The sequence below is a fragment of the Leucopleurus acutus genome, assembly GCF_964270905.1.
Source record: "Leucopleurus acutus genome assembly, chromosome: 8".
NCBI lineage: Eukaryota > Metazoa > Chordata > Mammalia > Artiodactyla > Delphinidae > Leucopleurus > Leucopleurus acutus.
In genome coordinates, this window is record NC_139151.1 from 68,663,434 (window position 1) to 68,690,575 (window position 27,142).

At 36.2% G+C, this 27,142-nt stretch overlaps 1 protein-coding gene across 2 annotated transcripts in view; it reads left to right on the top strand.

The window, feature by feature from the left end:
• Nucleotides 1-27,142, top strand: part of PDE3B (phosphodiesterase 3B) — a 179,667-nt gene that overhangs the window by 127,938 nt on the left and 24,587 nt on the right. For both annotated transcript variants that reach the window (XM_082845240.1, XM_082845239.1), the window contains exons 6-11: nucleotides 7,636-7,837; nucleotides 8,399-8,475; nucleotides 15,287-15,438; nucleotides 16,514-16,651; nucleotides 17,645-17,756; nucleotides 20,774-20,887. In XM_082845240.1, coding sequence (XP_082701366.1) covers nucleotides 7,636-7,837; nucleotides 8,399-8,475; nucleotides 15,287-15,438; nucleotides 16,514-16,651; nucleotides 17,645-17,756; nucleotides 20,774-20,887 — 795 coding nt within the window. The remainder of the gene's footprint in view (nucleotides 1-7,635; nucleotides 7,838-8,398; nucleotides 8,476-15,286; nucleotides 15,439-16,513; nucleotides 16,652-17,644; nucleotides 17,757-20,773; nucleotides 20,888-27,142) is intronic.

Below are 27,142 nucleotides of genomic sequence, written 5' to 3' on the forward strand. Positions count from 1 at the left end.
ACCTGGGTAGTTGTAGACAGAGAACAAGGGAACACCCCGGAAAGAGCATTCTTTTGTAGCATGATAATTGTGGAGGGAGAAAAAAAAATCTTAATATGAGAGTAGGAAAAAACCCTGACTATATCCTATATCCTATAATAAGTCATTCTAATAGAATTTTTATCCAATTATCTATCTATGGGGGGGGTGAATTGACATAACATTATATTAGTTTTAGGTATATAGCAAAATGATTTGATATTTGTATATGTTGTGAAATGATCACCATAAGTCAACATCTGTCACCACACATAGTTACAAATTTTTTTTTCTTGTGATGAGAACTTTTAACATCTATTCTCTTAGCAACTTTCAAATATGAAATACAGTATTATTATGCAATACAGTATTATTAACTACAGTCACCAAAGACAATAGAATGGCATATTTAAAGTATTGCAAAACAAAACTTGCCAACCTGGAATTCTTTATCCAGTGAAAATATCCTTTAAAACTTAAGGTGAAATAACATTATTTTCATACAAACAAAAGCTGGTAGAATTTATTGCTAGTAAACTTGCACTGCTAAGATTCAGCAAAGGAAGTTCCTTAGGTAGGAGGAAAATGATCCAGATTGAAGCATGGATCTGCAGGAATGAATGAAAAGCACTGGTAAGCCTAAATATGTGGGTACGTAAGAGAATACTGATCATTAAAAACAGTGACTCCCTTGTGGCCTGCATAGTGTATAAAGAAGTCAAGTATATGGTAACAGTGGCACAAAGGGTGGGAAAGGGGTAAATTGGACTTAAACATACAGTGTACTGGCAGTGATTGAAAAGTACTAAAAAAGTTCTAATTTAAAAGAAACTAATACTTCAAAGATGCACATTGTAATATCCAGGGTGATAATTAAAAGAATAAAAGAAAAAGTATAAGTAAGAAGCTAATAGAGGAGGTAAAATGGCATGATTTAAAAAAAAAAAAACCTTGAATAATCTAAAGTAATACAAGAAGAGAGGAAATAAGAAACAAAAACATAAAGAATAACTAAAAAAGAAATAGCAAGATGGAGGATTAAGCAAACTATATTAAATATACACCTAGCGTGGGTGGCTGGTGGGGAGCTGGGGGTGCCAGGGATCTGACCAGAGTTGCTGGAGGATATTATCTGAAATGTGCAGTTTTCCACAAAAAAGTTGAAAATACACTCCAGTTAATAGATACAGACTGTCAGACAATTAACACAAGACTCAAGGACATGCTCTTTACAAAAGGCACACTAAATATAAGGACACAGGTCTGATCTCATGGGTATAAAACACACAAACCAAAAATTAATTAATCAAAATAAAATACACAAACCAAAAATTGACAGAACTAAAGGGAGAGAAAGACACATCTGTATTCATTTTGGAGATTTTAACTCATCTCTCTCATTATCTAGTAGAATAAGCAAACCAAAATATTAGTCATAGATAAATGGAAGATTAGGACAACATGATTTAACTGACTTGATCTAATCGACTATAAAACACCACACTCAGACATTACAAGATACATATTTTTTCCAAGGACACACACAAGATTGATCAAAATAGACCATTTGCTGAGCTATAAAACAAGTCTCAACAAGTTTCAAAGGATTAAAATCATATATAGCGATCAGCTTCCGGAATGGCAGAGAGAGGATCTCAGTAAACTTGTTCTTCTGCTAAAACAACAAAAATAGGGGCAAAAAACTAAATTCAATCATTTCAGAATTCTGGAAGTTAACAAAAGCCAGAGAACTAGAAGTCATCTATACAAGAGAAACTACCTACCGAACCTTGGTGAGACAGTGGGGTTCTGCGACAGCTTAACTGGGGGCACTTCCCAAACCCTCTCTCTGCCCAGCTCAGTGATACTACAGCTAAAAGCCACTAGCTTTGCAGCCATTAGAGTCTTACCTCTTTAGAAACTGCATTAAAAGCAACAACCTGATAGTACAGTAAACGTTTTGTTCAAGCCCCCTGGCAAACACTTGTACTCCCAGGGTGCTGTGGATATTTCATTTAACTCAGAGCTCAGCTCTCCAAAAACACAAACAAAAAACCCTATACCCTATGCCAGGCAACATTGTGAGTGCCTAAGGCTGTGATTTCAACTGGGGCGAACAAGAGCTGATTGGGAATTTAAAAGGAAATCCTGGACACTAGATGACCCTGGGGAAGTGGAAAGCTCTGGCAACAGAAGAGGATAGTTTTTTGTTTTTTGTTTTTTAACAAAAGGGGCCAGAACAACTGGATATGCAAGAAAAGAATTTGGACACTTATCCCACCACATATACTAGGCTGAGCACATGTTTATTAGGGCTGTGCACATGCCCAGGAAAGATCTGGGAGAGGTGAAGGCCCTGGTCACTCCATCTGTAGCTGACCTGAGGTCCTGCACAAGCAGGAAGTAAAAGCTAAGGCTGTCTTGTAAACTGCCTGGAAGTTTGAAGTTGTACAGATTCTCATCTACAGATGACACAGAGGCAAGACATTTAAAGTAATCTTCTGTCTCATCTAAATTACACTGACCCAAGAATGGCTTCTAAGAAAGCAAGCGTAAATCAAGGAGAAAAGGGAAAAAAGGCAGCAGAGAACTCAGTGGCTACACACCTCAGAGAAAACAAAATCTACATAATGAGTCCAGGAAATCACTCAAAGAATAATCAGAAACAAAAAACGAACAAACAAAAAACCAGCAGCATAAACCTTGAGGGTGGGAGAGATCTGATATTAGAATTGTTACAACATATTATCTAAAATGTCCAGTTTTCAACAAAAAAACCATGAAGCATGCAAAGAAACAAGAAATTTTTCGCCATGTAGACAATGAAAAACAGGCAACAGGGCTTCCCTGGTGGCGCAGTGGTTGAGAGTCTGCCTGCCGATGCAGGGGACACGGGTTTGTGCCCCGGTCCAACAAGATCCCGCATGCCGCGGAGCGGCTGGGCCGGTGAGCCATGGCCGCTGAGCCTGCGCGTCCGGAGCCTGTGCTCCGCAACGGGAGAGGCCACAACAGTGAGAGGCCCGCGAACCGCAAAAAAAAAAAACAAAAACAAAAACAAAAAAAACAGCCAACAAAATTTCCCTGAGGAGGCTTGGATTTGGGATTTAGTAATGACTTTAAATCTGCTACCATAAATATGTTTAAAGAACTTGAGGAAAACATATCTAAAGTAAGGACAGTATGACAACAATGTCTCACCACAGAAAGAATATAAAGAATTAGAAATTATAAAATAAAATTATAAAATAATTTAAATAATTATAAAATAATTACCACTTCTACTCAATACTGGGTTGGAGGTTCTACTCAGGGAAGTTTAGGTAAAAATGAATAAAAGGAAGATGTAAAACTATTTCCAGACAACATAATCATATATTTATAAATCCTAAGAAATTCATTAAACCTATTACAACCAATAAACAAGTTCATCAGTGTGGCAGAATACAAGATCTATAATCGATAATCAATTGTATTTCTATATACTAGCAATGAACAATGCAAAACTGAAATTAAGAAAATAATTTCAGGACTTCCCTGGTGGCACAGTGGTTAAGAATCTGCCTGCCATTGCAGGGGACATGGGTTCAATCCCTGGTCCAGGAAGATCCCACATGTCGCAGAGCAACTGAGCCCGTGTGCCACAACTACTGAGCCTGTGCTCTAGAGCCTGTGAGCCACAACTACTGAGCCTGCGTGCTGCAACTACTGAAGTCCGCGAGCCTAGAGCCCGTGCTCTGCAACAGAAGCCACCGCAGTGAGAAGCCTGTCCGCCCCAACGAAGAGTAGCCCCCACTCGCCGCAGCTAGAGAAAGCCCACACACAGCAACGAAGACCCAACGCAGCCAAAAATAAAATAAATACATTTATTAAAAAAAAATACTTGGGAATAAATTTAACAAAATAGTGCAAGACTTGTACACTGAAAACTATAAAATGTTGAAATTAAAGAAGACCCAGATATTTTTTTTTTTTTTAATATTTGACTACGCTGCATGGCATGTGAGATCTTAGTTCCCCGACCAGGGATCAAACCCATGCCCCCTGCATTGGCACGCAGAGTCTTAACCACTGGACCAACCAGGGAAGTCGCAGGAAGACCCATATGGAAAATATCCCATGTTCGTGGACCAGAAGACTTAATATTGTTAAGATGGCAATACTCCTTAAATTGTTCTAAATTTAGTACAAATCCTTATCAAAATCTGAGCTGGCTTCTTTGTAGAAATTTGAGAAGCTGATCTGAAAATTCATATAGAAATTCAAGGGACCCAGAGTAGCTAAAATAATCTTTAATAAAAAAAAGAAGAAGAAAACTGGGGGACTCACACTTGTAAATTTTAAAACTTACTACCAAGCTATGGCAATCAAGACAGTGACACTGGCATAAGGATATTCCAACTCAGTGGTATAGAACTGAGTCCAGAAATAAACCCTTACATGGTCAATTGATTTTCAGCCAGTGTGCCAAGGTAATTCAAAGGGGAAGAAATTGTGTTTTTAACAAATGATGTTGGGACAACTGGATAGATATACAAATGAAAAAGAATGAATTTGGAACCATACCTGTCATCATACTCAAAAATTAACTCTAAATGCTTGTACACTCAAATATAAGAGTGAAACCATAAAACTTGTAGAAGAAAACATAGGAGAAAATCTCTGAGTTTGGATATTCTTAGACACCCAAAGTACAGTCCATAAATGAAACAAATTGATAATAGAGGGGGACTTCCCTGGTGGCACAGTGGATAAGACTATATGCTCCCAATGCAGGAGACCCGGGTTCGATCCCTGGTCAGGGAACTAGATCCCACATGCAAGCCGCAACTAAGAGTTCGCATGCTGCAACTAAGGAGCCTGTGAGCCGCAACTAAGGAGCTCGCCTGCTGCAACTAAGACCCAGAGCAACCAAATAAATAAATATTTTTTAAAAATTGATAATAGGAATTCATTAAAATTAAATCATTTGTATTTACTTCAACAGACATCTAAAGAAAGTGAAAAGACAGTCCACAGGATGGGAGAAAATATTTGCAAATTACGATTTGACAATGGACTTGTATTCGGAATAGACAAAGATGTCTTAAAACTCAATGATAAACACAGAACTGACCTCACTAAAAAATTGGCAAAAGATTTGAATAGGTGTTTCTCCAAAGAAGGTATACAAATGGCCCTAACCACGTGAAAAGATACTCAGCATCATTAGTCATTAGGGAAATGCAAATCAAAACCACAAGGAATCATGACCTCACACCCACTATGATGTCTATAATTCTAAAGACAGTATAAGTGTTGGAAAAATGTTCAGAGGTAGGAACACTCATACATCACTGATTGGAAAGTAAAATGCTACAGCTACTTTGGAAAACAATTTGGCAGTTCAGTACTTGAACAGAGAAATAAAATTATGCTATATTCATACATACAATTTTATATGTCATTCAAAATGAATGAACATGTGAAACATCTTTTTAAAATGTTGAGCAAGGCATAAAAGCATTTATACTATCTGATTCAATTTACAAAGTTCAAAGAAAGGGCAAAACTAAACTGTAAAGAGATAACATATGTGGTATAAAGAGAGGCAAGAAAAACACTATCATAAAAGTCAAAGTAATGCTTTCCTTTAATGAGAGGGAGGGGAATTAGACATTGGACATGGGTTTCTGACCTCTGGCCATGTTTTATGTTTTAGCTTGAGTGGTGAGCATTCCTGTTATAACTTTTCTATATATGTGTTATATTTCACAATTTAAAAGGTTTATAACAAAAACGATGAATCTGTATTGTAGAAAGTATTTTATAAGGGTTGCTGGGATTTTCTTTACCATTTTGTCTTCTCCGCGAAGCTTTTCTATGTTATATGAAATTTCTACCCTAAAATTAGGCTATCCTTTATTCTTCTCAGCCTGTTTGTCAGGGTTTCGGACACTCAGTATTATAATAGAAAAAAGAATGCTGAAAATTGGGACTTCAGTCTCCAGTTAGTAACTAACTGTTATTATTTTGACAAGAAAGATACTTCTCCTTTCTAGTCCTCGGTTTCCTCTTCTGAAACTTTAAAGTGTTTGACCGATTATTTATAAAATCCTTTTCAGCCCCAACATTATATGAAATTATAGGAGCCTCTAAACAAATCAGTTTGATAGAACAGCAGTTGGCAGCCCTGCACATGTAAAATGAAAATGCTACTTAACTCACAGGGCCATTATGGAGATTAAATAGAGTAACACATTGTATTAGTCAGGGTTTTCCAGACCAATAGAACTAATAGGATGTTCGTGCATGTGTATATACCTACATACATACATATATACTTACATACATATACATGGGGTGGGGAGTGATTGATTGATTGATTGACTGATGGGGATTGGCTCGCCAGATTGAGAGGGCTGTCAGGTCCAGAATTTTTAGGGCAGGCTGCCAGGCTGGAAATTCTAGCAGGAGTGGATGTTGCAGTTTTGACTCTGAAGGCAGTCTGGAGGGAAAATTCCTTCCTCTTTGGAGGACTTCAGTCTTTTCTCTTAAGGCCTTCAACAAATTGGATGAGGCCAGTCCACATTATAAAGGGCAATATGCTTTATTCAGTCTACAGATTTCAATGTTAATCACATCTGAAAAATACCTTCACAGCAACATCTAGACTGGAATTTGACCAAACAACTGGGCATGATAACCTAGCCAAGTTGACACATAAAATTAACCATCACACACATCTGTAACTATGTCTGAAAATACCATAATACCTTAACAACTGTTATTTGCTTTCCTCTCTGATTCACACTTTACTTGGATCTTTATTTCAAAATAAAGTTTTAAATCCACCTACACCTGTCCAGATATACCCTTAGTTCAAGGCACCCAGCAAAGGCTCTTGAGTAAATCAATAGGATTAGGGATGTATTTCTGAAGCACTCTTTTTTTTCCCTTATTTTAACACTTAGCACTTGTTTGTATTTTCCACTAGGCTTTAGGTTCATTGAGTTGTAGGGATGGCATCTTTTTCTCCATTGTGAAACACTGCACGTTTTCCAGCATATAATAGGCTCTCAAATACTTGTTGAATGAATGAATGAGCTGGAAAGATGTGGATTTTTTAAGGGATCTGCTGTTGTGTTAATATAATTTTATCATATGCTTAATTTGCTTAATGCTATCAAGAACTTTGGTTCTTCAATAAAAATGAATTGTATTGTACTGAAAAATATTCAATACAATTTGGTAAAGATGCTTTTGTTCATGTGGATAATCAAGCTGGTAGGGACACAGAATGTTAAAGATAAAGACCAATATGAATTAGGAAAATTTGTGCCACACATTATGTACATTTTAGTTATACTTTTAGTATTTACCTACTATGTGCCATCCTGCCACAGGGTGTTTATTCCACAGTCATCGATGATGACAAATAGGGTCTATATTCTGCCTGAATTCGTAGAAGGTGCTGAAGATAGCTCCATGTAGAAATCTAGTTAATCATTTAACTGTAAATACTTTGCTTTCTTTAAAGAAGGAAAATGCTCTTTATAAACACCCAAACACGGACAATAAACACACACATATCAGTACATACATACATACATATCTCTTTCTTCTCTTTCAATTTTCTAGGTACTTTACCCGGCCTGAATTCTCCCAGTCATGGACCAATGTCTGCTGGCTCTCCAACTAACCGATCGCCTATAGAATTTCCTGACACTGCTGATTTTCTTACTAAGCCAAGTGTTATTTTACACAGATCTCTGAGCAATGCACCCAATTCACCAGATTTTTATCAGCAACTTAGAAATTCTGATAGCAATTTATGTAACAGGTAAGTTTCCCAAGTGTTTACTATTTGTTTCAAAATATAGGTTATTTTAATAAAGTATTACCAGTTTTCTTGTTCTGTATTATAACTAGATGATTAATGAATACTACATCCTCTTCTTCATCTAGCAGTTTTTATTCTAAACAATTTTTTTTCATTTCAGTGCCATTATTCATTTCCCAGCTAAATGATTTCCATCTGAAATGAAATATAGTGGTATTTTATCCATCATAAGATATCAGTAAATGTATGAGAATTATTTTAGTATGTACTAATTTAGTACCTATTTACAGTACCCAGTTCATATGGTGTTTGTTCTTATTTCTGCTTTGATGGTAATAAGTGTTTACCTCAGATCTCAGTGTTACTTCCAAAATATGTTATTTCCTTCACAGGTGCTTTCTAGGATAAAGCCTGTTAAGTTTATAGAGAGATTGGAATATTAGGGTATTTTGCAGTTGGGATCTTGCAGTTAAAAAATAACCAGATTTTCTGATTGTATTTAGGTAAAAAAATTTTGCCTCACTTATCATATACATATATTTATCTGTTTTATTTTATAAGCTGTGGACATCAAATATTGAAATATGCTTCAGCATCTGAACCAGAGTCTGGTACAGACTGCCACAGGGAAAAGTCAGGTGAGACTGCAAAAGTCATGTGTGTTTAAATTTAAGAACAGTTTCTTACATTGTTTTTTAAAATGAATAAATGAATGAGTTTTTTAGTCTATCCGTCTTTAAAATGAAGATTATAATCTCTTTTACTTCACAGAGGAGTTATTAGCAAATTATAAATAATAGATGGTGAAAGTATTTTGAAGAGTAAAAATGTGCTCTACGAATGAATATAGTCTTATGTTACGGCTAGGGTTCATAAATAGTGAGATTAACTATATTAACCTCGAAATTTAAATTGCATAATCTTAGCTCAAAAACGTCTGCATACATTTTTAAATAATTACACAAAGGAGTTGTTTTAAAATTTAGTTAATTATATTATTCTGAAACATACCCTCAAACAAGAAATATTGTTAGTGATAAAGTTATAGTTGTTTTATAACTTTAAAACATTGATGACTCAAGTGTCCACTAATAGTTAACTAGGTAACTCAGACCATCATATCCCCTGAAGGTAGCTAGAAAAGTTACAAGTTATTAACAATAAAAAAATCTGCTTGAAGCCACTGAAGAACTAACAAGCTCCTCAGAATTTCCAGTATAAGACCTGGAGGAGGACAGAAATCCAAGAAAGTGAGACTCAAGTTTGGGGCTACCAAAAGGGTGTTCGCTGCTTCCAGAGGGGCCAGTGACTGATAGAATGAGCAGTCCCTTTGGTAGCTTCATGGGACTAGGGAGACAAGATTGGAATTGAAGGTTTGCCGTGGTAGGAGTAACTTGGTAAACTCAGCAGTACTGCATCCTAAGAATAAAGGTAAACCAGAAATAGGCCCTTTCAGGGGTTATAGGTGCATATCAATCCCTTCACATACTTTAAAATTCACCCTATTATAGTGTACAATTTAATAGTTTTGGGGTTTTACATTTTAAAGGACTAAAAAACAATAAGAGGGGCTTCCCTGGTGGCGCAGTGTTTGAGAGTCCACCTGCCGATGCAGGGGACACGGGTTCATGCCCTGGTCCGTGAAGATCCCACATGCCGCGGAGCGGCTGGGCCCGTGAGCCATGGCCACTGAGCCTGCATGTCCGGAGCCTGTGCTCCGCAACGGGAGAGACCACAACAGTGAGAGGCCCACGTACCGCAAAAAAAACCAAAACAACAACAACAAGAAAGAAGACCAAGCCTTCACAAACTTCCAAAAAAATAGGAGGGCAAACTTCCCAACTCATTCTATAAATGAGACCAGTATTACTCTGATACCATAAGCAGACAAAGGCATCACAAGAAAATAAAACTATAGACCAACATTTCCAATATTCTTAACAAAATACTAGCACACTGAATCTAGCAACAGATAAAATGTCATACCATGACCGATTGGTATTTACGCCAGGAATGCAAGGGTGGTTTAGCATTTGAAAATTAATCAATGTAATACACCCCATTAAAGAGGGGGAAAAATCACATGATTTTCTAGATGCAGAAAAAGCATTTGACAAAATCCAACACTCTTTCATGATGAAAACACTCAAACCAGTAATATCAGAGAAGTCCTTCAATCTGATAAAGGGCATCTTTGAAACAAACACAGAGCTAACATCATCCTTACTAGAGGAAGATTGATGCTTTCCCCCTAAGATCAAGAATAAGAGAAGGGGGCTTCCCTGGTGGCACAGTGGTTGAGAGTCCGCCTGCTGATGCAGGGGACACGGGTTTGTGCCCCAATCCGTGAAGATCCCACATGCCGCGGAGTGGCTGGGCCTGTGAGCCATGGCCGCTGAGGCTGTGTGTCCGGAGTCTGTGCTCCACAGCAGTGAGAGGCCCGCGTACCGCAAAAAAAAAAAAAAAAAGAATAAGAGAAGGGACATGACTCTTTTTGAATTTTTTTTACAATAGCCAGGACATGGAAGCAACCTAAGTGTCCATCGACAGATGAATGGATAAAGAATATGTGGCACATATATACAATAGAATATTACTCAGCCATAAAAAGAAATGAAATTGAGTTATTTGTAGTGAGGTGGATGGAACTAGAGTCTGTCATACAGAGTGAAGTCAGAAAGAGAAAAACAAATACCGTATGCTAACACATATATATGGAATCTAAAAAAAAAAAAAAATGGTTCTGAAGAACCTAGGGGCAGGACAGGAATAAAAACTGAGAGTAGAGAATGGACTTGAGGACATGGGGAAGGGGAAGGGGAAGCTGAGACAAAGTGAGAGAGTGGCATTGACATATATACACTACCAAATGTAAAATAGATAGCTAGTGGGAAGCAGCTGCATAGCACAGGGAGATCAGCTCTGTGCTTTGTGACCACCTAGAGGGGTGGGATAGGGAGGGTAGGAGGGAGAAGCAAGAGGGAGGGGATATGGGGATATATGTATATGTATAGCTGATTCACTTTGTTATACAGCAGCAACTAACACAACAATGTAAAGCAATTATACTCCAATAAAGATGTTAAAAAGAAAAAAGAATAAGAGAAGGATTTTTGCTTTCAGCACTTGTATTCAATATTGTACTGGAGGTTCTAGCCAGGAAAATTTCTAGAAAGATAAAAAAATAAAGATATCTGAGTGGAAATAAAAAAACAAAACTGTCCTTATTCACAGATCATTTGTAGAAAATTTCAAACACACACACAAACACACACACACACAATTATTAGAACCAATAAACAAGTTTAGCAAAGTCACAAGATCAAAGTACAAAATCAATTGTATTTCTCTATACCAGAAATGAACCATCAAAAATTGAAATTTAGAAAATGTTTCCATTCATAATAGTATCAAAAAGAATAAAGTTAAAATAAATTTAACAAAAGAATTAGGAGATTTATAAACTGAAATCTATAAAACATTGTTGAGAAAACTAAAGAAAGAAAATTAAAGAAAAATTAAAGAAACTAAATAAATTGAGAGGCATAGCAAACAGATTAGGAAACTCAGTACTGTCAACAGGCTATTCTTCCAAACTGATCTGTAAATTCATTGCAATTCTGATCAAATTCCAGTAGGCTTATTTTGGTAGAAATTGACAAATTGGTGTTAAAATTTACATGGAAATACAAATGGCCTAAAATAGCCAAAACAATTTGGAAAAATAACAAATTTGGAGGACTGATACTACCTGATATCAAAACTTATTTCCACTTCAAAAGACACCAATAAGAAAATCAAATACAAACCACAGACTGGGAGAAAATTTTTGCAAATTATACATCTGATAAAGGTCTTATAACCATGACATATAACTCTTTAACTCAATAGTAAGTCAACCAACTCAATTAAAACACAGGCAAAAGATTTTAGATATTTTGGTGAAAGACTTTTGGTGGAGGATATGAAGGATATAAATGAATGGGTAGTAAACACATGAAAAAATTATTAACATCATTAGTCATTAGGGAAATGCAGATTAATACTACAGTGAAATACCAGTAAACTCAAATCAGAATAGCTATAATCAAAAAGACAGACAATACCAAGTGTTGGCAGGGATGAAGAGAAATTGGAACTTGTGCATTGCTGATGGGATTGTAAAATGGTAAACCCACTTGGGAAAACATTTTGACAGTTTCTTTAAAAGGTAGACATGGAGACTTCCCTGGTGGTCTGGTGGTTAAGACTCTGTGCTTCCACTGCGGGGGGTGTGGGTTTGATCCCTGGTTGGGGAACTAAGATCCCACACGCAGTGTGGTGCGGCCAAAAAAAAAAAAAAACACAAACAAACAAAAAAGTTAGACATAAATTTACCGTATTACCCAGCAGTAACATGGATAAGAATTTACTCAAGAGAAAACATATGAGCACTCAAAGACAGGATTATGAATGCTTATGACATCATTATTCATGATAGTGCTAAACTGGAAAAGATCAAAATGTCCATCAACTTGTAAATGAATAAATATCATGTGGTATATCCATACAGTGGGATTCTGTTTAACAAAAGAAGAACAAACTGCTGACACATGCTACTACGTGGATAAACTTCCAAACATTATTCTAAGTGAAAAAAACTAAGCTAAAAAGATTATATATTGTTTGATTCTATTTATATGAAATTCTAGAAAAGGCAAATTTATAGAGACAATAATCAGAATAGCAGTTGCCTGGGGTGAAAATAAGGATGAATTGTAAATAGGCATAAGGGTACTTTTTGAGGTGATGAGAATGTTCTAAAACTAGACTGTCATGCATAGAGAGCAGACTTGTGGTTCCAAGAGGGAGGGGTTTGGGGGAGACATGCGGTGGGAGGTTTGGGTTAGTAAAGTATTATATATAGAATGGATAAACAACAAGGTCCTACTGTGCAGCACAGAGAACTATATTCAATACCCTATGATAAACCATGATGGAAAAGAATATTAAAAAAGAATGTAGGACTTCCCTGGCAGTCCTGTGCTTAAGACTCCACACTTCCACTGCAGGGGGCTCGGGCTCGATCCCTGGTCAGGGAACTAAGGTTCTGCATGCCACACAGCGTGGCCAAAAAATAAAAAAAATTAAAAATATAATGTATATATATGTATAACTGAATCACTTTGCTGTACAGCAGAAATTAACACAACATTGTAAATCAACTATACTTTAATAAAAAGAGACTTTTTTGAATCTAAAGACCAAAGCAATCAGGTGTTTTGAAGATAATGATGATAATAAAAATTCTGGGCCAAAAAAACAAACAAAAAAACTAGATTGTCATGAATATTGCAGAAGTCTAAATTTTCTAAAATTATTGAATTATACACTTACTCTGAGTAGGTTTTATGGCATGTAATTATACTCAATAAAGCCTTTTAAAAACCACAACAGATTATTAATTCTCACAGTTCTTTGCATTGACTGGTCTCAGCTGGGAGATTCTCACTTGAGGGCTGTCATGTAATTGCAGTCAGATATTGGCAAGGGTGACAGTCATCCAAAGGATTGATTGGACTGAGTTTCCAAGATGTCTCATGTGTCTGCTGGCTATTGACCAGTCCATTTAAATATGACCTCTCTCTGGTCTTCTTCCAACATTTTGGCTGGAGGCCAAAAGAGGAGGCTATGAAAGCTGCCAGTCCAGTTAATGGCTCAACCCAGACCAGACAAAGTTGTCATTTCTGTCATATTCTGTTAATCAGAGCAGTCATGTGGCCTGTCCAGATTCCAGGGGGTTGGGAAATAAATGCTCTCTTGATGGAGCAATAAGAATACATTTCAAAAGAATGCATGTGGGATAAGAGTACTGTGGACATCTTTGGAGAAGAAATTGCTATATTTATTTCATCTGTTTTTCTTATTATCTGTAAGATATAGTTATTAGGAATTTAGATCATTAAAAAGTAAATCATGTACTTCAAATGTCAACAAGTTTTGGATTGACAGCTATTTTAGAACATAATTGTAGTTAGTGCCTTAACTTACCAAGAACAGTTGAATAATCTGAATTTTTTAATTTTCTTAAAGTGTGTTCATTTGGAAACATTTGAAAAGTAATATTTTCCAAAGGGTAATACTTCCTGATCATGATCAGTTAATGATTTTTTAGTATATTCAGTGTGTTAGGTTCAGATTTGACTGACAGTTATTGTTCAGCTATTATGTGTACCATCTAGTAAAATAGGTGTTATTATCCACATTCTACAGGGGGAAAAGCTTGCCATTATTAAGTATAAAAATCAGGATTTAAACCTAGTTCTTCTGAAAGAACATCTATATGTGTATAACTGAGTCACTTTGCTGTACAGCAGAGATTGGCACAGCACTGTAAATCAGATAGACTTCAATAGAAATAAATAAATCAATCAACCAACCAACCAGCCTAGTTCTTCTGAAAGTCAACTCGAATGAGTACTCTTAAAAACACTTTTACTTTAAAAAAATCCCTACATATTGAAAAATAAATAAATCCTAGGTCTGTGGCTTGATGAATTTTCATACATCTAATATACATATGTAATCACCCAGATCAACAAACAAAATATTACCAGCACCTCCTCTCATGCCCCACTTCCAGGAGTCTCCCCCAAAGATAATGTTTATCCTGTCTTTCAATACTCATGTGTGTCAATTTTGATATGTTTTTGAACTTTTCACAAAGAGAATTGCAGAGTATATACCTTTGTGTCTGGCTTCCTTCACTTGACATTGTATTTTTAAAAATCATCCATATTGGTGCATGTGATTGTAGTTTCTTCTGTTTGCTCTGTAGTGTTCAATTGTGTGAATACACTACAGTTTGTTTATTCTACTGTTGATGTGTTTTGGGAAAGTTTCCTGGTTAGCATATTACAAATAGAATGAGTATGAATATTTTTTTGCATATGAGTGAATGAAATGTAGCTACCAATGTTGCTTCCCTTTTCCATGTAATTTGGGAAAAAGAGTATTATTAATCACATTGGTAGAGAAATAACTCACAATTCATAGCATTGTTCTAATTTTTAGATGTGCCTTAATCTCATCCATAATTATGAGCTTAGAATTTTCATATCCAAAACTCAAACAATTTCAGGTATTAGAAGTAGTTTACATGAAATTGGTTTTAAAAAAATTTCCTACTGAGAGGGACTGACATTTTCAGTTTCTCTCAGTTTCTCTCTTTTATAATGAATTTCCACCCTCTCTTTCATCCATGAGTAGCTATATCAGGTGAAATATTGCCTGAGCACAAGGTACCTGGGCCAACTGGTCCAGCAAGATACAACTTAACTGTGTCATTAATGTAGATTGAATGCCAGTATGGTTCGATTTATCTGAATACTTTTTACAAATTTTTCTTATAAAACTGTTCATATAGGACATGTTTTATTCTTGTTTATTACTTTAAATACTTTTTGAAAGGTGACGAAGACAATACCGTTTTCTCAAAAGCATCATTCACCCTTACGGAAGCTCAACGAGAAGTGGAAACAGGGAACAGAGACTGCAGAAAATTACTTTGGGAAGGTGATAATCACCTAAAAGAAGAGGCACAGAATGAAGAGCAACCAAATGTAAAAGACAAATTTTCAATATGATTATGTAAAGGTGAAATATATTATTAGTTAGTACTAAGCTTATTATTTTTGCCCAGAACAAGGTTTTTAATATAATGATTTAAAAAATTTTTTTACTGAAAAGTCACTATTAACACCTGAAAATAGAGTTTCTTTAAATAAATGAGGAGTTTGGGATTAACATATACATACTACTATATATAAAATAAACAACCAGGACCTACAGTATAGCACAGGAAATGCTACTCAATATCCTGTAATAACCTATATGGGAAAAGAATCTGAAAAAGAATAGATATATGTATATGTATAACTGAAGCACTTTGCTGTACACCTGAAACTAACACAACAGTGTAAATCAACTATACCCCAATTAAAAACAAAAAAAAGAAAGAAAACCTTGGGTTAAAAATAATTACTTTTAAACTCATCATCCTAGAATAACTAAGTGCGTTCATTTTAAAATGGACACATTTATTTGGTTTTATAGTCAATATATTACTTTCTATGCTGATTTTTTTTCATTGTATGTTTTAAAATATGAAAAAATAAAGTATGTGCATAGTCATTAAAAACAATGAAAATAACCTACTTATAATTGTAGGGTTTTTTTTGTTCTTAATATTGTTTTTGTTCTTAAAGTTCAAAATCTAAGCTTTTTAGGAAAAAAAAATCCATCCATTTCTTTTGGGAAGTTATCCTAGTAATAAATGTCAGTTTAAGTTTCTGTCTATTATCCTTTGATACCTGTAACTTCCAAAATGAAAATAATGGATTTTAGATTTGTGTAGTTTTGGAAATATAATAGTTTTATTTATAAAAGTAGTGTAAAGACCAGTAAGTCTTTTGATGCCTAGAAGACATGTTTATATTTGTCTGAAGATAACATTCTACAAAGAGAATTAATAGGAAGTACAGTTTATATTTGAGAATAACCATTATAGAAAATAATATTGACCATTTTTATAGTGTTCATTTATAAGTGTTCTCATTTAGCTATGGATTTAACAATATTTATAAAAAGTAAGGTTAAGTTGGTTTGGTTTTTTTTTTTTTCCCCCTACATGTACAGATTGAACAAGAAGCATCACGGGACCTGATTTTAATAGAAGATTATGACTCATTAATAGAAAATATGAGTAACTGGAATTTTCAAATTTTTGAACTTGTAGAAAACATGGGAGAGAAATCAGGAAGGATCCTCAGTCAGGTTTGTTTCAAACCCCTACTGCTTTATTATAAGTTACTTTTTTCTTGAATCTTTATAAAAAGCAAAATCTGAAGATGTATAATATTGGTTTAGGTACAAGTTCAACATTGTTCATTGAATTATTTTTTTTCACAAATGAAATTTTCAGTAGAAAATTTGAAAAGAGAAACCTGGATATATAAACCCATATATATATAAACAAATATATTATTATGTATATAAAGTATTTCATAATTATATATATATTTATATGAAAAGTAGTTTATTTGCCCATAATAATGGGATTTAATTTACACTAAAGAAGTAATAAAGATTTACTTTTTATTAAATCTTGAGGTTGAAAAGGACATGAAAGGTGATCTAGTTCTTTGGACTGAAACTTATGCTTCATCGTTTTCACCGGTCCTCCCTGTGCTTTACCCAAGGCCAAATGGTCCATTTCATGCTAGAACCATGGAAAAATATTTCCATTTTACCACCCAGACTCAAAGTTCTTCCTGGTGGGTCCACATAGCAGCATCAGATTAACCTTCCTGAAATATTACTCTCATTAACTCCAAAGTATCTTATTTATGAAATGTGAGAACATAAAGATAAATTATGTGGAGAACACACAATTTATCACATTGAATTCTTTAGGGACAGAAATGTGATAAATATATTGTTCTGACTTCTTTTAACACCTAGGACTAGAATAGAATACAATTCGTATGCCTTTCAATAAATTGTGAATGAAAAGCTAAAGGGAAGAGTGGAAAAATTTCAAAACTGGGACATGATATTATAATCATTCTTTGGTTTTCAAGGGCTTTAGGGCAGTATCTTCCTTTTTCATATTTCGGAAAGAATTCACTGTAGGGAAGTTTTTAATAAATTACTTAAGTTAAATGCATATACATGGTTAACTTTCCCAAATGCAAATCACAAAAACATATTCAACTAGAAATAGAAATTCCGATTTTTAAAGCGAACTTTCTTTTAATTAACATGTAGGTTATGTATACCCTATTTCAAGACACTGGCTTATTGGAGATATTTAAAATTCCTACTCTACAATTCATGAACTACTTTCGTGCATTAGAAAATGGTTATCGAGACATTCCTTGTAAGTATTAAAATATATGATTTAAGTTGAAATAATACTGGTTTTGAAATTCTTTATAAATTCCCTTCAGATAGTCCCTTAAACACTTTTAAAATTGCATGTTTGGAAAAGTTGGAAGATAGTAATTTAAAAAGAAAATCTACATCCTCCTACCCAGAGTTAACTGACTACTGTTAACATTTTGGTAAGGGACTTCCTTGGAGGATTGGTGGTTAATACTCCATGCTGCCAATGCACGGGGTGTGGTTTCGATCCCCCGTCAGGGAACTAAGATCCCACAGGCCATGCGGTGCAGCCAAAAAATTAAAAACAAAACCCAAAAAAACCCATTTTGGTATATATCCTTCAAGACTTTTTCTTATACATACTTATTTTTTATGAAGTGAATCATAATACCTATTTATAATCTGCTTTTTCATATAATATAGTATACATCTTTCTATGTTAACAATTATTCATATGAGTACCTTTTCAAATGTTTGGTAATTTTAAGTCATGAGTTTCATAAATTTCTTTACTTTAAAATGTTTAAAATTTATCCATAGAATTCGTTTTTTAACTGTGTCCTGATTTGTGGAATAATTTTGTTTGTTTTTTGGCCACACGGCTTGTGGGATCTTAGTTCCCCGACCAGGGATTGACCTTGGTCCTCGGCAGTGAGAGCAAGGAGTTCTAACCACTGGACCGCCAGGGAATTCCCTGTGGAATAATTTTTAATGGCTACTTGATTTTATGATACAATAGAATTTTAATTTTATATTAGGAAAAGGTACAATTTTATGTGTTGATCATTCTACAGTTTACCTCCAGGTGGACACACTTTTGGGAAATATAGAGAGAGCAAATTATTCTTAAATTGGCCTCATAAATAATGGTGATGCTTAATAATTTAATGTGTGTTATATGTACTATAATTACCACTTACAAAGTAGGCATTTTGAAAAGTGGCTGAATTTTATAAATGGAATAAAGTGATATTTTAAGGTGGACTTCAAGGGCAGGGGGATTGAAAAAAGAACGCCATGGTGGGGAGTTTTCACGGTCACCTCCAATTAGGATATATTGGTTAAGACAAGAGTCTCTGGGGAATTCCCCGGCAGTCCATTGGTTAGGACTCTGTGTTTCCACTGCAGGGGGCACAGGTTTGATCCCTGGTCAGGGAACTAAGATCCCACGTGCCGCGCTGAGCAGCCAAAAAAAAAAAAAAGTCACTGGGACCTAACTTTTCTAAATTTTAGTTTCCAAATTTATAAATGGGAATAACAATAGTACCTACCCCATAGGTAGTGATAATAATGTAAAGCACATATCAAAATTCATGGCACATAGTAAATGGTCAATAAAAGGTCATGATTGTATTAATAATAAGCTCCTAGTGGGTTGACATCATATCTATAGTCTAAACATTCAGTATTGTATCATTTGCTAATGCTATATGGAAGGTACACATTAAATATTTGTTGAAACATCAGCTATGACTATAATCATTAGATTCACAAAGGTTATCTCATTTAATCTTTGTTGGAAAGGTTGTATTATCTACCTTTTACAGGTGAGAAGTAAAAATTCAGAAGGATCTTTCCCAAGATCATAAAACTGGAAATAGCAAAACTGGGTTTCACTTGTAGGTCTTGCCTTTTCACTTAGTGGTATTTCAGTAAACCAGTGTTTTATTGATCATATACTACACGTCAGACACTATTCTGGATGTTTATATAAAGGTATATACCTTTTAACATGTAATCCTTATAGCAGGCCTGAGAGAGAGTTATTTCTTATCTGGCGAGGCGGCTGTCCAAGTATCCAGAATTTTTAACTGTTCTATGTGCCTTTGTGCAGAAATTGTTTTGTTTGCAAACATGGGTCTCCATAACCGAGACACTATTTGCATATTTTTAAGTTAAATTTTTTTTTACATCTTTATTGGAGTATAATTACTTTACAATGGTGTGTTAGTTTCTGCTTTATAACACAGTGAATCAGTTATACATATACGTATGTTCCCATATCTCTTCCCTCTTGCGTCTCCCTCCCTCCCACCCTCCCTATCCCACCCCTCTAGGTGGTCACAAAACACCGAGCTGATCTCCCTGTGCTATGCGGCTGCTTCCCACTAGCTAGCTATTTTACGTTTGGTAGTGTATATATGTCCATGCCACTCTCTCACTTTGTCACAGCTTACCCTTCCCCCTCCCCATATCCTCAAGTCCATTCTCTAGTAGGTCTGTGTCTCTATTCCTGTCTTAAACCTAGGTTCTTCTTAACATTTTTTTTTCTTAAATTCCATATATATGTGTTAGCATACGGTATTTGTCTTTCTCTTTCTGACTTACTTCACTCTGTGTGACAGACTCTAGGTCTCTCCACCTCATTACAAATAGCTCAATTTCGTTTCTTTTTATGGCTGAGTAATATTCCATTGTATATATGTGCCACATCTTCTTTATCCATTCATCCGATGATGGACACTTAGGTTGTTTCCATCTCCTGGCTATTGTAAATAGAACTGCAATGAACATTTTGGTACATGACTCTTTTTGAATTATGGTTTTCTCAGGGTATATGCCCAGTAGTGGGATTGCTGGGTCTTATGGTAGTTCTATTTGTAGTTTTTTTAAGGAATTTTAAAAGTCACAAAAAGCAACCGTAGGGATTTCCCTGGCACTTTCACTGCAGAGACCCACCCTAGTTTGGGAACTAAGATCCCGCAAGCCTCGCAGACTGGCCAGAGGGAAAAAAAAAGCAACCTTAAGTAAATTAGCCCTGGTAATGCTGCCTTTTCTTTGACCCCTCTAATATGTTTTCATAGTATATGTGAAAGTTTTTAAAAGAAAGCTTTTTAACACATCAATAAACTTTTACAAAATAAGATGAAACAAAAACATAATTGTTGGAAATTATTCTAAGCCATATATTTTATTTATGAGGATACAGTATGACTAGAAAGTACTTTTTAAAATGTCCTATGTTAAAAATAACAGAATGATCATTTTTATAAAACATTTTGGTGACTTTAGATCACAATCGTATACATGCCACAGATGTCCTACATGCTGTTTGGTATCTGACAACACGGCCAATTCCTGGTTTACAGCAGATCCACAATGATCATGGAGCGGGAAATGAAACAGGTACTTCCTTCTATAAATCTTTCCTTTAATTATTTGATTAGGCATAATAAATCGTACTATCTCATTTCATTATCTCTGTTCTCTTAAAAGTTTTATTAAGTAAACTTTGGTATATATAAAGGACTATGTAAATTTTGAAGAATAATGACATGCAAATTAGGAAACCCACTACCCGTCTTAAAAGTGAGGTTAAGATTCAGTACTACTCAACCTACCATGTTTCTTTTCTGTGTCCCACAGTAATGCCTTCTTCACTGAGGTAGCCAATATCCTGAATATTATTATAATCATTTATTTGCTTTTCTTTCAATTCTTAGTTTTTTTGTTTTAGGTGTATCATGTAAATTTAAAATATATGACATTCCCAACAAAAGTGGACATGTTTAAAATCTTCATATAAGTATTTAAATAATAATATTAAAGAACTTAACATTCAAATTTTGTTTCCTCATAAATGTAACTATTTATACAAATATAATGAATTATAACATTCATGGCTCTCTCATTCTAGTTTATAAAAGAGGGGAGACGGGAATTACCTGGTGGTCTAGTGGTTAGGATCTGGCACTTTCACTGCTGTGGCCTGGGTTCAATCCCTGGTGAGGGAACTGAGATCCCAAAAGCTGTGTGGCCAAAATTTTTAAAAATTTATAAAAAAGAGGAGAAATCCTCCAATAAAATACACACATGCACATGCGCACACACACACACACACACACACAAATCAGGACAGAATTTGCTCAGTTACAAATGCCTGAAAAATATTACCATACTAATCAGTGTAAATGTGATATAGTCTTAGCCACTGCTTTACATTCTTTGGTGGTTTAAAGTACTGCCATTGTTTGATGGATTTGCCTTATGTCACTGGTTCATTTTTGTCTGCCATCCATACTCTTTTGTGGAGCTCTTCCTTCCTTCCAGTAGTTTCGTGCTTCCATCAGAGATCATTTTCTTCAGCCTTTTTGTTTGTAGATGTATTTTTTTAAATTTTTATTTATTTATTTTGGCTGCGTTGGGTCTTCATTGCTGCATGCTGGCTTTCTCTTGTTGGGGCAAGCAGGGGCTACTCTTTGTTGTGGTGCACGGGCTTCTCATTGCAGTGGCTTCTCTTGCTGCGAAGCACAGGCTCTAGCCGTGCGGGCTTCAGCAGTTGTGGCACGTGGGCTCAGTAGTTGCGGCTTGCGGGCTCTAGAGCGCAGGCTCGGTAGTTGTGGCGCATGGGCTTAGTTGCTCCACAGCATGTGGGATCTTCCCAGACCAGGGCTCAAACCCGTGTGCCCTGCATTGGCAGGTGGATTCTTAACCACTGTGCCACCAGGCAAGTCCCTATAGATGTCTTTATTTTGTCTTAGAATAATGCTTTCTTATTTCAGCACATTTGTAGATACCTCTGGGTTCATCTTCTGACTTCTATAGTTTCTGTTGACAAATCAGCCATAAGTCTTTTTTCTCCTTGAAAGTATTATGTCCCTTTTCTCTTTGCTATTGGTTTTTAACATTTTGACTATGAGGCACTCAGATGATATTCTTTGTATTCATCCTATTTGGGGTTCACTGAACTTCTTGAATATATTGATTAATATCTTTTGTTTTCTATCACGCTCTTCAAAATTCTTCCAGCCTTCTCCCACTGCCCAATTCCAAAGCTGTTTTCACATTTTTTAGGTATTTGTTACAGCAACACCCTACTTCCAAGTGCCAAAATCTGTATTAGTTTTGTATTGCTGCTGTAACAAATTACCACAGACTTGGTGGCTTAAAACAATACAAATTTGGGGAATTCCATGGCAGTCCAGTGTTTAGGACTCTGCACTCCCAGTGCAGGGGGCATGAGTTCCTACATGCCACATGGTGTGGAATGTTTCCTTGCCCCCTCCAACTTCTACAAGCCACCTGCATTCCATGGCTCATGGCCCCTTCTTCAAAGACATCAGCGTTGTATCTTCAAGTCTGTCTCAGACCCTGACCTTTTCATCCTTCAAAAGAATTAGCAAAAAGTGGTACAGCTACAATGTTGGTTTTCTGTCCAGAGTACACATTCCTGACAGTGCATCTCCTGCTTTTAATATTTTTTGCAGTCTGAACAGGTTGAGAATTTCCCAAATTATCAAGTCCTGGACCCGTTTTGCTTAACAGTTCTCCCTTATTTTTCTCTTGCATTTTATTTCAAACAGTAAGAAACCTGGCTTTATATATTTAATACTTTCCTTGGAAATCTCCTCAGCTAAATATCTAAGGCCATTGTTTACAAGTTTTTTATTCCACATACGCAGCACACAATTCGACTAAGCTTTCTGTTGCTATATTGACAATGATCCTCTTTCCTCTAGTTTCCAATTATGGGTTCCTCTGAGCCCTCACTGGCAGTGCCCTTGACAGCAGTTTTCTACCACCAGCCTGTTCAAGATGATTTAAGTATTCCCTAAGGCAATGCCTGTTTTCTCTTCCATGCACTTTACTTCCTCCTGAGTTCTTACTAGCAATGCTATAAGTCCTTATACACAATATTATGGAATCAAGTATGTGTAGAAGACAAAGCTTCCTTTGGGAGACCAAGTAGCTGTTGAAATGTAAAATTGTGGTAGAAACAAAGACTATAAGGACTATGGGATGTGCTGCCTTATTCTGATTGCAGTGGAGAATTAATAGAAAAAAAAATGATGACACCAAAAGTATAAGCAACAAAAGCAAAAATAAACAAGTGTGACTACATCAAACTAAAAAGCTTCTACACAGCAAAGGAAACAATTTAAAAAATGAAAATGCAACCTACAGAATGGGAGAAAATATTTGCAAACCATATACTGGGTAAGGGGTTAATATCCAAAATACATAAAGAACTTGTACAACTCAATAACCAAAAAACAATCCAATTTTTTAAAATGGGCAGAGAAACAAAATAGACATCCAAATGGCCAACAGGTACATGAAAAGGTACTCAGCCTCACTAATCATCAGGGAAATGTAAATCAAAACCACAATGGGAGGCTTCCCTGGTGGCGCAGTGGTTGAGTCCACCTGCCAATGCAGGGGACGCGGGTTCGTGCCCCGGTCCAGAAAGATCCCACATGCCGCGGAGCGGCTTGGCCTGTGAGCCATGGCCGCTGAGCCTGCGCGTCCAGAGCCTGTGCTCCGCAACAGGAGAGGCCACAACAGTGAGAGGCCCGCGTACTGCCAAAAAAAACCCACAATGGGATATCACCTCACACTTGTTAGAATGGCTGTCATCAAGAAGGCAAGAGGTAAGTCTTGGGCAGGATGTGGATATAAGGGAACACTTGTGCACTGTTGAAGGGAAGGTAAATTGGTTCAGCCACTGTGAAAACAGTATGGAGATTTTGATTCCTCAAAAAAATAAAAATAGAACTATCATATGAAGTAGCAATTTCTGGGTATATATCCAAAGGAAATGGAAACAGAAGTTTAAAGAGATATACACACTCCCATGTTTATTGCATCATTATTCACAATAGCCAAGACATGGAAATAACTTGTCTGTCAATGGATGAATGGATAAAGAGTGTGTGTGTGTGTGTGTGTGTGTGTGTGTGTGTGTGTATACACACACAATGGAATATTATTCAGCCATGAGAAAGAAGGAAATCCTGCCATTTTCAACAACACGGATGGGCTTGAGGGCATTATTATGCTAAATGAAATGTCAGACAAATACTTTACGATATCACTTATGTATGGAATCTAAAAATGTTGAACTTGTAAAAACAGGCCATGAGTGAGGGAATTGGTGATATGTTGTTTAAGGGTACAAACTTGGAACTAGTAGATAAACAGGTTCTGGAGAGCTAATGCACAGCATAATGATTATAGTCAACAGTACTATATTATAAAGCTCAAAGTTGCTGAGAGGCTAGATCTTAATTGTTGTCACCACAAAAAAGAAATGATAGTTATGTGGTGTAGTGAGGTGTTAGCTAATGCTCCAGGTGGTAATCATATTGCAGTATACAAATGTATCAAATCAACACCTTGTATACCTTAAATTTACACAGTGCTTTGTGTCAATTATATTTCAATAAAAAAAAGAAATGAAATGACACGTTTAGAGTTTAAATGAATGGTTAGAGAACCAGATAGCTAAAAGATTCCTTAATTTTTATAGTAGTAGGATCATAACTACTGAAAACATAATCCAAAGTCTGATCCTGAAGTTACCTGAAATACAATTCAAGTTGAGTTCATGGCCTCACTAAGCCTCTTATGTTAGAACTACGGTATCAATTGGGAAAGAAAGGACCCTGATAACTAACTGGAAGGGGAATATTTGAGTAGATTTCAGTAAATCTGATTACCCTGAACCCCTCAAATCTTGCTGTACCTCCCTGCTGAGAAACAATCATTTCTCCTTGTGTTGGTTGCCTGAAGACCTTGTAACAACCTCACCTGAGATTCTTGACTTGTAGGGGAATGTTATTTCACCTCTAAATCCAGTCCCACCACCTCTCATTTCTTTGTGATCCATAATTAAACTCATATCTGCCAGGATCTAAGTCTGAACACCAGAATAATTTCCTAAATTTATATTGGCAGAAACCTGAGGAACATATGTGGGAATGGATTTAAAGTGTTACAGCAAGGGAAAGGAAGGTAATGGTTGATCATTCTGAATTTATTGATATAGGTGTACCTATTAGAGATTCTGGATTCAGGGCATTAGCTTGAGTGTTCGGCAGTGGCCCTAACAGTTTGCTCCATTCATTGTCTGAAATCTAGGCATGAAGAGAAATTGAGGTGTCACAACTTCCTGATATACTGTGGAGGAAGGAATTCAAAGGCTTACACTGATAGGATATTGAAATGGATTGGTCATGTAGTCTTCCCACCCATACCTAACCATGTCCCTCAGAAGTGTCCCCCTTCATCAGTGTTGAGAAATACAATGCAACGCTAACTACCACACTGGCCCACCAATCATAGTAGGGACTTACGGAATTTAGATGATAAAAGGACTTTTGGCCTGGGTCCATCTCATAGTGATAGTTCCCTGAACCCACCCATTTTTGGAATGCACAGTTGGAATAAACATATTTAGCAACTGGCAGAATCTCTCCATTAATTCCTTGATCTCTGCAGAGAGGACCATCATGGTAGGAGGGGTCAAGTGAAATCTCCTGAAACTGCCTCATTCTAGCAAAATAGTGAACCAAAGCAGTACCTTGTTTCTGGATGGACTGCAAAATTAGTGCCACCATCGAATGCTTAATAAATGCAGGAGTGGTGACTTCCATCACATGCTATTTGACCTGTGGTACTTTAGCTTTTACACAAGATGAATGGATCTTGAAAAATGATGGTGGGTTATTCTAAACTTCATCAGGTGGTGACTCCAGTTGTCACAGCTGTTCCAGATATGAATTTTTGAATAAGTCAACCCCACTCATCCTATTTGGTACACAGCTGTTAATCTGGAGAAATGTGTCTTTTTTTATACCTGTTAGCAAAATCCACAAGAAGACATTTACTTTCTCATCTGGCAGGCATAGCAGTACACTTTCATCATCCTAGTTCTGGGCTATATCAAGTCTCCCATTCTGTTATAATCTAGCCTAGTCCCATAAGGTATCAGAGTGGTCCAGTATAATGACCAGATAATGCTGAATAGCTCTACTGTGCAAGATGTAACAAATATCCTAGATACCTTGATAAGAGTGCCAGAGGAAGAGAAATGAGAGAACTTGCACAAAAATTCAGAGATTTGCTACCTCAGTGAAGTTATTAGGAATCTGGTGGTCTAGGATATGTTGAGGTATCCTCTCCAAGGTTAGGGACAATTATTTTGAATTCTCTACCTAGAGTGCTCTTTGGATTCTAAAGGCAAATTTACAATATCTCAGTACTGCTGCTCCAACCCATGAACTGTAAGGCTATGAATTTTATGTGCAACTCAGAGCAGGAGAATCATGTGAAGCAGTTTCAGGGCAGTGTAAGCTGCTTGGACACTTGGCAATATGACCCTCAACACATCCAGCAGTTTTCAGAGTGTCTTTGGCAGGTAGGGATCCTCTGTGGAGTTACAGAAGATCACTACAAGGGAATCATAGTATAAATCCTTAGGATTTTGAGGCAGTGCCCATCCTTCTTCCTCGGATAACTGTTCTTTTTGTAAAACAGCTGCTAGATCGTTACTGGGCTCTGACAGAGTTTGAATATTTGACCATGTGCACTAAGTTACCACATGACCTGCCTGTCCTAAACTTGGGCCCTCTGACTCTCCTAAAGTTGGCATGTACAGTA